Raw genomic sequence first — 16274 nt, 5'->3', positions numbered from 1 at the left:
TAGGTTACGTAAACCATTAAACATTTAATTTCGTTAATTATTTTTCACAATACAACATTAGTAAAGTATATAGTTAAAGTTTACATATTTGTAACACATTTAAATATGGCATTCAAAATAAAAAGGGGAAAATAGGCTGTCAGCATACATTTGACAGATAAACCCCATACACTGTAGGCTATTCCCTAACAGCATTTCAAATAAGGTTACACGTTCAACATACATCCAATTAGTTTCAAACATACAGAAACTAAATATTTATGAAATACATTTTTCTAGCTCTGGTTGGGGTCTCTGACCAACGTTTTTTTCAACAAAATAACGCTACTTCTTGCTACAATTTCTTCACTGTTACAGCTGTTTTTCCACCAAAACTTCATAAAACATCTGACCTTCTTAATGTAGGATACCATTTCTAAGTTGTTTCTGTGTTTTCTTTCGTAATTCAGATTTTTCGAGTAGCCATGAAGGCAGCATTTGCTTCCAGTCTCCAGTCCGCACATGCGCACTGCCTTCCTGTAAGAGGACCCAGGTGTGTGTGTTCACCATTCATGCTGTGAAAGTGTGCTAGTTAATGTATAATCCCACTCCATGGCCATTTTTTAGAGCCTTGTTTTATATATTTGAATAATTTGTAGACTTTTAAGATGTGTGGGATTGATATTTCTTCTACTAACACACTGTCTTACTTTCTGTCCTTTGCATGATTATATGTTAAGTAACATTTTGTACACACTGCAGCACAATTACAATAGAACAGATATGTGTTTGTTTAGTTAATTTTTTAGGCATGTTCTACGTATACATAACACTCTAACATTTGTTACAGTCTTGAATAGTGTTATATTTGCTTTATACATTATATTTACAATTTTAAAGTCCACCAATCTCTCAATTTTAGAGCATGTGAGTTTATAAATATTGCGTTTGTTTCTTCCTGATAATCTTGTGAATTGAGAATTATTAGGCTGCTGTATAAATCTGATATGGAGCACCCACTGCTGGAATTAAAGAACATTACAGTAGAAGGTCCTGGTCGTCATGAGTCAGTTCCTCACCACAGAGAAGTGCTTCAGCAACCAAACAAACAGGGTGAGTACAACCAGAGGCAGCATCAAACAAATTCTGACATTTTTATAACTTCACCTCCTGCACTGCATGTAGCTGTCTCAGAAGCGGAGATTCATCCCAAAACAAACCAACTTTAGTAGGCATCTTCACTGCAATAGTAACTTTATCCCTGCTAAGACATTTGTTTTAACTTTTTGAAAGTTTTTGACATTACATTTGTGTGTTAGTGTGTGGGAATAGACATAGTATGTTTCAGTCATTTTGAAACAAAGAGCCTCAGAATGAGCTCCTTGTTGTTGCTCTGTTCAACAGAAATACACCACTATTATGTTATACAAAGCAGAGAGATTCTACACAATGCCAACCCAACAAGGCATTACTCCTCCTACCCTGGAACAACATGGTGGTTGAAAAGCTGTGGAGGGAGAGTTTCCCAGAGGGAGTGGTAACAGAAACTGGGAGGACTTTGGCTTCAGCGCAGTGCCAGTGTTTGCCTTCACTACCTCAGAGGTCACGTTTCACATTCAACAACGAGGTAAGTCCCAGACAAAATCACAGATGGGCATGCGTTAGTATTTTGATTAAACAAATACAATAGATTCAATGATGTTTTTGTCTTGTGCCAGGCAGGTTCAATGGAATATTAGAGGAACTAATGTGATGAATGCTTGGATTTTAATTCATGTTTTCAATCAATGTTTTAACCTTTTACAGTGATTTCCCGAGAGTGCGAGTGAGTCATGTGACCGTGCAGCTGGACTTTGGCTAGAGGCAACTTTTAATAGTTTAAAGTTAATGATAAGTGTAGCTAGCTGCAATAAAAGTACTTAAGGTCTGCAATAAACACAACTAAGAAAACAGGTCTGAGTCTGTGGCTTGTTTTGTAAATGTGTTTGTCAATGCTACCAATTTCCCCTGTAAGTTAGAAGGTCAATTATTAATTTATTACTTGTTAATGAGTTAACACCAATCTTCTTTTTTTCCTCTGAGGTCATGGCCACTCCCAGCGTCCTCCTGTCAGAGGTGCAGTTCCAGTGTTGGATCTGTCAGGATGTTTTCTCTGATCCCGTCTCCATCCCCTGCGGCCACAGCTTCTGCTTCACCTGCATCACATCGCACTGGGACCGCAGTCCTGCAGTCAGCTGTCCCAAATGTCAGGCAGTCTTTGAGCGCCGCCCAGAGATCTGCGAAAACTCCTTCGCCAAGGAGATGTCCGAGCAGATCCGAGCCAGAAGGCAGAATGGCGTGATGACACTGATAGATACATTCATATGTTGTGATGTGTGTGTGGGAAAGCAAACAAAGGCCATAAAGTCCTGCCTTGTGTGTCTGACCTCGTATTGTGAGAGTCACCTGGAGCCTCACCGGAGAGTTTCCACCTTGAAGACTCACAAGCTCATTGAACCCGTGGCAACGCTGGAGAACCGGATGTGTAAAAAGCACCAGAGGCTCCTGGAGCTGTTCTGCAGGAGCGACCAGAGGTGTGTGTGCGTCCTCTGCACCGAGACGGATCACCGCTGTCACGACACCGTCCCAGTGGAGCGGGAGAGTCAGGGGAAGAAGGTGAGGTCCTCATCATTGTGCTATCCCATCAAATACCTCAGCAGCCTTTGGACTTTGCTTCAGTTTTGGGTTCTTTTCCTCTTTGTTCAGGCTCAGATGAGAAGCATCGAAGCTGATGTTCAGCAGAAGATCCAGGAGAGAGTGCAGAAAGTGGAGGAGATCAAACAATCTGTGGAGCTCAGCAAAGTAAGTTCACATAAGAGCATAAAACTACCTTTTTGGATGTGTCCTGTAGGAAAGATGGGCCATTTTAGCAGCAATTAAAGCAGTTTAAGAATATATGAAAAAAGTAAGCAAACACAAAATATGTCCTTTTACTAGGACATTAATTACTACATGAAAACACAGAGCCCAAAGTGCTTCCAACAGCGAGATTAAACAAAACAGAGGAAAAATAATAAACATTGATTAACATCTGTCAAAGACTTATATTAAACATTATTCCAAATTAAAAGCCCAATAAAAAATGAATTTTACCATTCTGAGTTCCATAGGAGAACAAATGTTAAAGAGGGCTCTATACATTTTCCTCTTTTAATGACTTAATATCTTCAGGAAAACTTGAGGAGGGACATTCTGTTGAGCATGGAGGTTTACTCCACCCTGCTCCGTTCTCTGGAGCGTCGTCAGGCGGAGCTGCTGGAGACGCTCCAGAGGAAGCAGGCAGCGGCGGAGCAGAGGGCGGAGAGGCTCCTCACAGAGCTGCAGCTGGAGATCACACAGCTGGAGAGGAAGAGGAGCGAGGTGGAGCAGCTTTCTCACAGTGAGGACCACCTACACATCCTGCAGGTTAGGAGTTCCCCCGGGAGATATCCACAGTGAAAAAAGAGATGCTAGTTTGTAGAATGTTGTTCTTCTATCTTTTATTCCCATCTTCTCTCTTATTTGATTTCATTGTGACAGAGGTTTCCAGCTCTGAGTTCGCCTACATCTTCTAAAGCCTGCTCTGACATCGTTGTCCATTCACACACATGTTTGGGGACTGTGAGGAGAGCGGTGGCTGACATTGAACTGCAGCTTCAGTCCGCTCTGAAAAAGCTTTCCTTTCAAGGTATACTTTTTAAATAACAATTTGTTGTCAGCATCACAACATTATGCAAAAAAACAGCCACTTACATTTAATCTCATGATCACAGATTTGTTGTATAAACAATATTTATACGTTGTTTTGAACTTACAGAGCATGAGAAGATGCAGCAGTATGCAGGTACAGTTGGACCGTAAAACAATGTCTTCACTGTTCTCACTCCCTCTTTTGTCCTGTTTCTCAACCGTCAAACCATCATGTACATTCAAGCACTCCTTACATTCTGTATCAATGAGAATAATGTCAAAATCCCACAGAAAAGGACAGTCAATCATGAGGAATTTAAGATTTTCACTGGATTCATTATTTCTACAATTCCAATCACAAGTTCCCAGAGGTCAAGGTGACATCTCATGTTGCTTATTTTGTCCTACAGTTTCTGATTTGTTTTGGTAATCATTTGCCTGATACACAACTAAAGCTAGTTAATTTTCCCGCAATCGACTAATTTCTCATTGACTAATCTCTTCTGCTTTTAATTGGTTTTATTTCCATGAGACAACCAATACAACTCTAAATCATCTGTGAAAATGTGTCAAAAGGTCCTGTGCATCATGAAAATGCATGCCATATGATAAGGGGGATAGTGAAGTAAAAACTCCATATTAACAACCTCGGTCTGTCTCCTAGTTGATGTTCTTCTGGATCCCAGGACAGCCAACCCGTGGCTGCTTCTGTCAGAGGACGGGAGACAGATCTGGGATGGAGATGTTGAACAGAACCTGGAGGACACACCAGAGCGTTTCGACACGGCGCCATGTGTCCTCGCCACCAGGGTAAATAAAGATGTGTGTGTTGTGTAGGGCTTCATTCTCTCAGAAATGGACAGTCCTGGTGACCTGAGCCCCTGTTTCTATGCAGGGTTTCTCCGCAGGGAGGCACTACTGGGAGGTAGAAGTGGGGGACAAGACAGCGTGGGACTTGGGGGTGGCCCGACAGTCGGTCAGCAGGAAGGGGCTGGTCACCCTGAGCCCAGAGGACGGGTACTGGACCATCTGTCTGAGGAAGGGCAGTGAGTACCGGGCGTGTGCGGGACAGGCGGAGCTGCTGAGTCTCTCTCAGAGGCCGCAGGTGGTGGGGGTGTTTCTGGATCACGAGGAGGGGACCGTGGCCTTCTATGATGCAGAGGCCAAGTCACACATCTATTCCTTCACACAGTTCCAGTTCACAGAGGCCATGTTTCCCTTTTTGAACCCTGACATGTGTGACAGCGGCAGCAACAAATCTCCACTCATCATCCGCCCTGTCAGTGCAGTCAATGGAGCGGGGGAATTAGATGTCATGACAATATGATGTGAAAGTGTGTTCAGTGTTTATATGTTATGGTATTTTATTTAAACAGCCCTATTGGACTAAGCTTCCCCTCTGTAGGATAATTATGATGTTGTAATTTAGCTTTTATTGTAGCATAACGAGTAGTCCATCATTGCTTAAATAAGACCACATTTGGAACATATCTTCCAAACGTTTTTATCTTGATGTATGCCTAGAAACTAGTTGTCCCTAAGGGATAAACGAAGCAATTGTTTTTATTAAAATTGAGTTTATAAAATGTCTGTAATGTATTTAGATTTGAACACTTGACAGAGCACTTTTCCCAAAAAATATGATACATTTACAGGTGGGGATTTTAAATGTAGACGGATGGCATTGTACTGAAAAAAAGACATGGGCTTTGTATGTTAATTCAAACTAACATGATAAAGAGTTTTTTATTCGTATTTAATTTGTTTATTTCTACCTATTTAAACATTTAAAAATCTATTTGTGGTTTGTGAAATTGTGTAAATTGTACACCAATCTTGTTGGGGACACCATAAACTGCATATTTCTACCACTCCTTCCTTTTCTTTTCCCTTTGCTCGATTAAAAAGTAACACACACACAGATCTTAGATCTGCCTCACTACAATAATAACCTTCCTCAGTTAATTAGGGCTAACCACAAACTGACTTCAGAACACGTTTAAGAAAGACAGTTGCTAATCAGATTAGCACAGAGATGGGATTAGCCTGGAGGCAGATGGAGCGCTGAGGCACACTTCAGCCTTGAGTTGCGTGGAGGTATTATACACATTTAGAGTACTGTACACTCACAGGTATGTCACTGAACTAAATGCATGCACACACAGTGATTGTAAGTTCTTAGTCTAAACCTTGTGAATTCCTGAAAGAATGTAGGAAATCTGTATATCTGTAAAGAAAGAGCTAAACGGGGGTTGGGGAAGGAGGAAGGGATGACGATGGATTAAAACTCAAATCATTCAAGCACAGGGCGGAGACATGTAGAGAGCCTACACAAACACCAGAGTAAAGCAAGAACACTACACATTTCTTTACCAGATGTAAAACCTCTTTGATGACCAGCAGAAGAGGGTAAGTCCAATCTTTTGTTGTCATAGTTTTTAATGTTGATGTCTGTAGGAGGGAATACAAACTCCCTGTAAGATCTCAATGTGGAGCAATGTAGACCTTTAAACAGCAAATACATGAAGGAATCGCTTCGTTTGGCTTATAACTTAATTGAAAGTGATGCTATAACTGTTGGCGATGAAGTCCTCTCTGGGGAGACCTTCTCTTCCTACCTTTTTCCATTAACTGGGTTAAAACTATATCTCTGTTTGTGTGTATCGTAAAGCTCTTGCCTGGATCTTGTCTAGCCCCACTGAGGTAAACAAGGGGATAATGGTTTTAAAGATCTAAAGGCACTACCTTGAATTATACTTTAGGTTTCTCTGTTTTGCTGCAGTTCCTTACAACCCTATATATATATATATATGTTTTAATCAACCCCAGTTTGTTCATTCACCTGGATATTAATATAACAAGTTTGTTGTGACGTTTCAAAGACAGGAGCTTTCTTTGTGTCTGAGTGGACAGTGATGTCAACAGTGATGGATGAAACAGCCACGGATCTCCCAGTCAGGGATGTAGGACTGATGAGGGGGGGACTGATGCCAACTGTCCCAGGTTTGTATATTATTATGCTAATATGAGAAACTAATATTCAATGTCAATTTAAAAGTATATACAGTCTTGTTAAAATCCAAATGTTTTCCCCAGATACACTACGTGATGTGAAGACATGGAAGAAGCATCATGTCACGAAGACAAAAGGTCAAATCATTTACAAACCTCATCCTCTCATATGTTGTTTTCCTTTTATAGTACAATTGGAAAGGGTAAATCAAAAGGAAAGATACGTTTTCATTTCCTTTAAACAGCATTACTATTTATTAATATTTTAACTATTTTCCCCACCCTTATGCAAAATACCTTCACTTTATTTTATCTTATAAGTGCGGCATCATAAGAAAATAAATAGTTTTAATATATTTGTGGCTGCCTCTCTCTTCAGCAGATCCTCAGCGCCTGTTTCGGTTTCCCAGAGAGCACCTGGAGGACCTGTGTCTCAGACTGCAGGAGGAAAACAGCGTGCTCAGACAACACACACGGACACAGGAGCAGAGGCTGCGCAGGTGAAAGGAAAATGAACATATATAATAATGAATGTACAGAGCAGCAGACATTTTTGCAGAATTGATCAATCTGTGTTGCAGCCCTAGGAAGTGATTCAAATGAACATAAGACAAGTCCCCTAATATAGCTGATTAAACATCCTCCCTCAGGATGTCCACCAGACTGACACGTCTCCGTCAGGCCCGTCCTGGGTCCACTGGTGTGAAGGAGAAGGACATGGAGGAGACCATACAGGAGCTGGAGGCCCGAGTGGCCATGCTGGAGAGCCAGAAAGGAGTTCTGCAGAACAAACTGAGCCTGGCCAAGCAGCACATCATGGACCTCGGGGGACGCACGCCATACAAGTACAGCAAAGGTGTGTGTGTTGCACGTGAATGTAGACCAGGGTGAGTACTGCTTCCTCTTACATCTCTAAACGTCATCCCTCTCTGCCTCTTTGTGTCATGTAAACTGATGGAGATAGAGGGTGGAGTCAGGAGGGCAGCACAGACCGCCCCGGCCCGCTACGGCCCCTCGCTGGAAGACACCCGGGCGGAGATGGAGAGATTGTGAGTCCAGATGTTTTCGAACCTCTGATTAAGTCATCGTCCCCCTTTCATTCTACTCACCCTCATCATGACTCCACCCTCCCAGCAGGTGCAGTGTGACGGAGCAGGTGAGGGCGGCAGAGCTGGAGCTCACTGCCCAGGCGCTCAGAGACACGCTGAGGGGCAAAGAGAGGGAGATAGAGGACACTGTGAGGGACATGAGGAAGAAACAGGCTGACAGACACAGGTGGAAACAGCAGACATACAACTAGAATCCTTCTGCTGTTTAGGTTGCTCTTCACAACACTAGCCACTTTTTCTGCTTGTACAACAACCATGTCAACTAAACCATTAAGTCCTATTGTTATCTCTTTTTCAGAATAACTATAAGAGATAATGTGGATCAGATCCGTCTACAAAAGCAGCTTTCTGACAAGAGCACCGCCCTGAGAGTCACCCAGGAGAAGTTCAACGACCTGCAAGAGGTTAGAGGGTCCCATTTTTTCTATAAATTACACCTGGAAGAAAATATAAATGCTTTTAGACCACCATAAAACCATTTGGATCAGGCTTAGAAAATGGATCACCCAAATAAACAAATCTCACCTGCTTCTAAGGCCTTCTGTATAACTTGGTGCCAAAAGGACTAACATGTCAATATGCATTTCTTCTTTCCTTCCAGGAATATGAGAACCAGCTGGAGGAGGTGAGTGCTCCTTGACACAAAGAGTTTTATAAAAGCAGTAGTCTGATTCTTCTCATATTAACGTTGCCCTGTGTTCCCCCCCAGACTCAGAGGTCGCTGGGGGAGAGTCAGGGCGCTCTGCTGGTGAAGGTGGAGCAGCTGACTGAGCATCTGAAGCAGGAGAGACAGAGAGTCCTGCAGCTGGAGGGACAACTCAGCACCACCAGCCTGTCTCTTCATACCGTGGACAAGGTACCGCATCTGTACCGGCGTGTTTAAATAAAAACAATGTCACGGAATATCAGCTTTCAAATAATATTTTCTATACTTTGTGTTTCAGCTACAGGAGCAGATTTCAGACCTGGAGGGAGAGCGGGATCTAATAAAGGAAAACTATGACACTCTACTAGATAGGTGAGAGGTTATGACCTGCAAATCAATAATAATAACAAATATGTAACAGAGCTAATGAACTAGGGGATTTGATGTGTGAGGCGTTATGGTAATTAAGATGTACAGTCAATTCATTTAGATGTGACAGTTAATGCAAGTTGCCTTTCAAGATTAGCAAAAAATTGACTTGAGATAAGGTTTACATCAATTATATAACCGATATGTCTTCTTTGACCTGATTTTATTTACTTTACCTTAGTTATTTGTATAGGTTAATACCAAGTAGGTGTTTACATACAAGGAATTTGCTCTCGGTGTATTGGTGCACAACATAAGCATAGTCAAAATCAGCCAACAATCTTACAAAATCGAACAAATTGAAAATAAAAAATGTAAAAGCTGTTCAGTTTTTAGAAGAGTAGAACAATGCCTTCTGAAAGTCATTCTCCTTGTGTGTTCATCTTTATCCTTTTCCATTCCTAGTACTTTATCTGAGCAAAGCCACCACGATGGTACGGTGGAACAGCATAGAGAGGTGAACCAGAGGAGGGGGGAACGGGGAGAAAACATCGGCAGCATGGACACCCAGAGACTGGAGGAACTGCTGCGGGAGGAGAGGGGGGAGAGAAGCAGGCTGGAGCTGGAGAAGGACAAACTGAGGCGAGAGAAGGAGATATTAGAGGAGAGGAGGGAGCGAGAGAGAGGTGGGAGCATTACAGAGCGGCTGCAGATTGACAACAAGAAGAACTTTGGAGTTTAGAAGGAAGCTTTTCATCTGATTGAAATGATTTGTTTTTTGTGTCCTGTGTTGTTTCATTTAGAGTTCTCTGGGACGAGCGATAAAGATGGGCGTCTGGAACAAGAGGTTCTGCAGTACAGGGAGCAGATTTCTGTTCTGCAGGACAAACTGGACTCCGTCAGCAAGGTCAGAAGAGACGAGTATTACTGTCTACACATTAGTCCCTTCTTTTTCTGTTGTATCCTGTTTTGAGTTCATATCTTCAGTGAAGAAGAACTCAGACAATTCAAAAGTAACTGAAGTCATTATTAGTATCATTAGTAAGTAATCATTTTGTAGACTACTACAATTAAAAGTCCTGCATTCAAATATTCTAAAGTAAAAGTATATTAGTATTTACATCGATATGTGCTTAACGTACACATTTCTGAATATCATTACTGGATTCTTTTGGATTAGCATTAATGTGTTCATCACTATGATATCAAGTGTAACTCATTTGAATTACTTTGTATCTTGTTGGCGTGCTTAACCTATGTAATATTATATTGTAATTTATAAGTTAATTTAACATTTGTATGAATAATTTAGCTGTGCAAATCAACTAGTAACTACAACTGCCAAATCAATTTGAAAAAGTTGCATACAATGACAATACTGAGCTAAAGCATTTTAAATGTATTTTTTAAAAAACGTGCATCCCACTGCTGCGTACCCTGACTCACTTTTCATCTCCTTTCTCTCTTGCAGGTGTTTGACATGAGTGTTGAGGATCTCAGTGACACTCTTTTACAGATCAAGGTGTGACACACTTTTCTACCTCTGCTTTAAAAGACAAAATAAATCGCTTTTAAACCTTGATGCATTCTTTCCTTCCAATGTCAGGCATTCAGGATGCAGCAGGAGAGCAGGGCGGGGCTACATTTCCTCTGGGCTGACGGGCAGGTGGAGGATTCGCCTCGTGAGCTGGCAAACATCCAGGCTGTACATGCTGAGACTGTGCTGGAGTTACAGAAAACCCGAAACCTTCTCCTGCTGGAGCACCGCATCAGTAAAGACCTGCAGGTACACACACCTACACAGAAAACACAACTGTCACATACATGTTGAAAAGAAAATGGTGGCATGTTGTAATTTTCTTAACATTCTTTCTCTTCAAATTTAAACTAAACTTTTCTTTCATCAAACGTTGCTTCCTCCCCAAGGAAGAGCTGAAAACAGTTATCCAGAAGCTGGGGAATGAGAGGGAGGAGATGAGGAGGAGGATGACAGAGAAAAACAAACTTTTATCCAAAAAAGCTCTTCAGATCAACGCTTTACAAGGTGTGAGCAACAACACTTATTTCAGTGGTAACACCAGTGGCAAATTGACCCAAAATATGTCCTAATGAGTTACTTCTGTGCTGTCTATCACTTGATTGATGGCAGGCAAAGGCGTTAGCAGAACAAGTGTTTAGTTAACATCAGAACTCATTTTCTCTTTCTTTACACATTAAAGCTCAGTTGAAAGGGTTAGCATACAGCCCCAGAAACTACAAACGGACCGTACCACTACAGTACACCTGGCCAGCCGGAAACCAGGAGTTGGTACAGCCCATTGATGAAGACCTGTCTCATTCTCAGATGATGCCTGGGGAGTCACTGTTGGAGATCCACCTTAAGGTAACAAAAAAAACAGACATTTTATACAATTTAATTTGTGTTTTTTTCAAAATAATACGGCGCAAGTTTCCCAAGAAGCTGAGATCTGTTGTTTGCTCGTCCAGGCCGCCACCTTCACCCCAGCAGGGCTTCGTACCCTCGGCAGCGTCTGCGGGGAAGACATCGTGACCTTCTGCACCTACAGCCTGTTGGACTTTGAGGTGCACTCCACCCCTCTGGTGTCAGGCTGCCAACCCGAGTACGGCTTCACGTCCCGCTACGCTCTGACAGCCCGAGATCTGGGCAGGCTGGGGGGTCAGGGGTCAAGGGTCAGAGTGGAGCTCCACCAGGGGCTAGGAGGGGTCCGGTTTGTGACACATGGAAGCGGGCAGATGTCCCTCATGGCTGCCATGGAAAGAAGAGGGGAGTGCATTGTTGGACGTGTCAATATCACAGGTGAGTAATGTTGTATGAAGAAAAAGTAATATACTGTTTTTGATATGTATAATACATAGTTTTATTTAGAAAGAAAAAAAGGTTAACCATAAAGGTGTAATATATATAATTTGTCTTTGCAATTATTTATATCAATGTGTATTTTATACATCTATTGATTCAAATAAATAAGAAAATCCATACACATGCATCCTGATTGGCCTTCTTCCATATATAAAAATTGTTAATTAAGTAAGTTTCGAATAATTGGATAATTGGATCTGCTACATTTCTAAAAGTATGCCTGTCTTCCTCCAAGACTCCGATGGTGCGTTTGTTGGTGTTGTGGATTTCTGGGTGCGCCTGTTTGATCCTGCAGAGCCTGAGAGAGCCTCTGAGAGGAGGACCACGGCACAGAGGGGTCCGGGGCTCGTCTCTCTGGGCTGGCAGGATGCTGGTCATCAGGTAAAATAGGGGGACCTTTCTCCAGACCTGTGACATTTTTTTTTTTTTAAAGAAAACTATTCACAGTGAGTTCTGTGGACTAAGTGCCCTTTCCATGCTGTTTGCAGGAGTTATATGACTACGGTGGAGGGATCCCCAATGAGTTGGTGGTTGTCGTGGATAGCTGTGTGGGCCTTAACTCCCGCTGGCCTGGTCTCCTCCCTGATGCCTACCTGACGTACAGGTTCTACGACCTGCCGCCTCACGTCTCTCCAACAGTCCGCTCCTCTGCTGACCCGGTGTTCAGCGACTCCACCAGCTACCCACTGGCAGTATCAGCTGATGTGCTGCACTACCTGAGGTATGATGGTCTGGAAATAGAATAATGAATATGCTGGGAATTCAGACAAATAATATCAAAGAGGGCAATTACTTGTTGTTACTCAGCCTTCTTTGTTGGGGTTATTTTTGTTTGTTGATTGTTACCAAATAAGTTAAATCTTTAGTCTTGTGTCAAATTAATAATATCCTAAATAACTTAAATAAATATTTTCTCAATTTACTATAGATGCTGCTATCGAGAATACTTATCTTTGCAAATGATTGACAACTTCACTCCTCTTCTTTCCAGGTCCAGCAGTTTGTGGTTGTATGTGTTTGATGACAGCGATGACCAGATACCCCCTGCCTACCTGGCCAAGACCCCCATACCACTGCGAACCCTCGCTACAGGCAGGGAGATCAGAGGTAAGAGAGAGAATAAGTTAAAAAAAAGACACATTATTCATCTGCATTGATTTCTATACAGGTGAAGCCAACGTGCTATTTTCACTTACATCACATTTTAAAACCAAAGCTACCTAATCAGCAGTTTAAACATGTTTTTATATGTTTTATTTTTGTCTTTCCAGGTGACTTTGTTCTGAGGGATCCAGCAGGTGGGCCTCGGGGAATGGTCAGGGTCTTGATAAAATGGAAGTTCCCTTACCAACCATCTGCAGACACTGTGCCGAGCAGACAGGACAGAGGAATGGAGAGCACTGAGAGGGAGGAGAGGGGCAGAGAGGAGGCTGAAGCGTCAGAGAGGCCTGTGGCCAAGCCCAGAGTGAAGGTGAGATTTAATCTAGTGTGACGACAAGTTTGGGGAATTATTAACCACATAAAACCTCAACTACTTGTTGTGTATTATACCTGGATCCAATTATATTCTCACAATCAAATTCAACTTGGCAATAAGGAAACACTTGTGATTTCAGCAAGAAAACGTAATATTACATTAAGTATTTTGACTTTAAAGGACAACACTGAACATTGGACCTATTCAAAATAAATCTTACAAACAGCAAATGAAGGATATGGCCACGGTGTGATGACGTTGATCAAACCAATACAAATGTTATGATTCTTTTCTTAGGAATATGTGAGTCTTCGCTCATTGATTTACCACTTTTATCTCAAAGAATATCCAGTATTTTTCTTGTTAATGTATTATCTTGAATCGGATCGCTGTGTAACTATTTATTTTGATCTATTGTGGCCCCAAATATAAAATAAATGATGTTTCAAAAGACATATTCCTGTTCTATAGCTTAATGTTCTTCTCTGGCTTTCCCACAGAATCAGCTACTCGAGGAAGGGGACACTAAAGCAGTGCAAAAAGAGCCTAAAGCTTTGGTAAGGTTTTATGCACCAGAAAAAAACGGTGTGTTTTCATGATAATTCAAGCATAAACTATTATTCTTACTGGTGTATCTGTCTGTTTACAGGCTCGCCCTCTACCCGTGAAACAGAAAAGCTCACAGAGTATACAGCTACAGCAACCAATCTCTGTGAAACCACTGGACACAGGCAGGAAGAGATCCACCAAGAGGTCACCTGACCTTTACCACGACACACCACATCTGACGCCTGAGCCACGCCCAACTACGCCCTCCCCTTTGGCAACAAGGAAGTATGTTTCTTTTAAAATATTCACTCTATTATTTAGTTATTGTAAAGCTTCATTGTATTGATGGAGTTTTAGGATTTGTGTGGTAAAAGACAAAAAGGAAAGGAAAGCATTGTCAAGCCAACTATAACTAAACATTTCAACAGATTTAATTGTATTGTATTATAATCCTATTTAAGATCTTCACCCACCACACCATCGAAGAAAAGCTCTGCCAGTGATGCTAGGACTCAGGTAAGAGCTAATTGTCTCCAAAAGTCCGTAAAACATATCTGCTGGAGTCATTTTCACAAGAAACAGATCTAAGGAGACACAAGAGTGATATGGGATCATATGAATTGTCTTCTTTCAGGACCTTCTCTCTGTGGATCATGTGTCCATGGATGAAGAGGAGAAGGAAGAGGAGAGGAGTGAGAGTGGTAACTATTCTAATTCACATATTGGTCCTAACACCTGCTTTTTTTCAATACTTTGGAGCCTCACGCTGCCATTGTTTGAATATTAAAAGAATGATTATAATATAACCCATTTGACTTCAAAACATATACATAAAACAATGATATTAATTCAGTTATTCCTCATGTTTCTTTCTTTTTGACTGAACAGCTGCTAAAGGAGACAGTGAAGCCCCAGATTCTTCAGAGTCAAGCTCCTCAACAAGCGACATTATCATCATTCCACCACAAAGACAAATTAGGAAGGTACGGACAAAAGAGAAGGGAGATTTCAGCATCACTGTGCTCTTATTATCATTTCTACATCCCTGGATCTAGTATGAGTTAAATATGCTGCTCAGATGTTAGGATATAAATAGCTGACTGTGTGTTTTTTGCTTCAGGGAGACAAGCTGAGAGTGGAGATTCTGTCCCTGTCGTTTGAGCCGTCCTCACACGTGGTGAAGGACAAGTCAGTGCAGCGTGTTTATGTGGAGTACCGCCTGCTGGGCGTCCCCATGGAGACGACAGAAACACCCATGTCCCTCCGCAAACCCAGAAAGGGAGAGGAGGTTCACTACAACTTCACACGAGGTCAGAGCAGGAAAGCTTGTTTCTAGAATGATTTCATTATTTTATAACCCTTAAATCCCTCTCTTTCTCTCTTAGTGATTTATGTGGATGGTTCACAGTCAGCTCCACTCAGGCAGTATCTCTACACCATGTTGGAGGGCACTGACCCCAACCAGGGCAGGTAGTGTCATCATTTTTGTTTGCGTTTGTACCTTAAATTCAGAGTAAATTCATATGTTTTTGTCTCTATTTTATGGAATTTCTCGATCCAAAGACCAACATGTAAGTGTGTTTGTCTGTTTGTCTTGACAAGGTTAAAGTTCACAGTAGTCAGTGAGCCGATGGATGATGAAGACGAGTGTGTGGACGTCGGACATGCTTTCCTGGACCTAAAGGAGCTGCTCCTTACTGGAAATGATGTAAACGAACAAGAAATTGAAGGTAAGCAATGTATTTGTATCATATTTTGATACTCAAACCTTCAAAACAAGTCGATTGTGCTAAAAAAAAGAGCAGGCTGCATAGAATTGTATAGCATAACAGAGCATACACTTCTCTTACAGTCTGTCTGTCCCTGTGCTTCTTTTTCCTGCAGTTGTGAGTCTGGATGAAGACAAAGAGGTGATAGGAAATCTGAAAGTGTCTCTGGAAGCAGCGAAAGCTCTGAGTGGGATATACCAGGAGTTTCACAAGAAAATAGACACCAAGAAAGAAGATGACACTGATGATGAAGAGAAGCAGGAGGAAGAGAAGAAAAAAGATGACATTTTGATAGAGTATGATGATGATAGTGACTTCTGAAAGCAGTTAGTATGAGATTAACAGCGAGGTTGTGTTTTGTATGAATGTGTTTTATTAAATTATTTTAAGCATGTTCTTCAACACTTCCCAAAACTTTTTTTTTAATACATAATTCAAGATTCTTAATCAGATCTACACTCATTGGTAAACATAGTGAAATTATTTTAGACTTATACAAATTCAACTTTCAGTAAAAGTATTTTCCCTATGCAAAAGTGGTATTTAGCTGATGATGATCTAATAACTTGTCGTTTAAGTTTATTTTAAGGGCTTGACATAATGTGTATAATCTGTCCTTTTTAACTTGATCAAATAAGCATGCAGGGTCCTCTGTAACTTGTCACTTTGTTATACTGTTTTTGGTTTGTCTGTTTTGTTTTCCATGTTCTCTTTTATTCTGAACAATTTATGGAATTGTAGTAAAGTAGAAGTATAATATCGTTTAAAAAAAATG

General features: G+C 41.4%; 1 protein-coding gene across 1 annotated transcript; it reads left to right on the top strand.

The window, feature by feature from the left end:
• The first annotated feature begins 1454 nt into the window (after positions 1-1454).
• Positions 1455-16010, top strand: rpgrip1 (RPGR interacting protein 1). Its single transcript, XM_034136542.1, has 38 exons — positions 1455-1606; positions 2062-2634; positions 2725-2820; positions 3190-3423; positions 3538-3685; positions 3815-3841; positions 4352-4497; positions 4583-5008; positions 6570-6690; positions 6784-6837; positions 7082-7199; positions 7350-7555; positions 7646-7748; positions 7834-7974; positions 8107-8212; positions 8410-8433; positions 8518-8664; positions 8753-8826; positions 9289-9509; positions 9627-9730; positions 10295-10345; positions 10430-10609; positions 10750-10867; positions 11043-11206; positions 11311-11641; positions 11940-12085; positions 12193-12425; positions 12696-12811; positions 12976-13169; positions 13682-13738; positions 13831-14015; positions 14192-14246; positions 14365-14431; positions 14619-14713; positions 14851-15040; positions 15116-15200; positions 15333-15460; positions 15615-16010. Exons 1-38 carry the CDS (start codon positions 1472-1474, stop codon positions 15818-15820), a joined length of 5805 nt encoding a protein of 1934 aa, XP_033992433.1. The 5' UTR covers positions 1455-1471; the 3' UTR covers positions 15821-16010.
• Positions 16011-16274: the final 264 nt, after the last annotated feature.

This window comes from Trematomus bernacchii, unplaced genomic scaffold, assembly GCF_902827165.1.
Source record: "Trematomus bernacchii unplaced genomic scaffold, fTreBer1.1, whole genome shotgun sequence".
In the NCBI taxonomy this organism is placed as follows: Eukaryota; Metazoa; Chordata; class Actinopteri; order Perciformes; family Nototheniidae; genus Trematomus; species Trematomus bernacchii.
The sequence above is the reverse complement of the archived record's forward strand: the minus strand, read 5'-3'. Positions and strand labels throughout refer to the sequence as shown.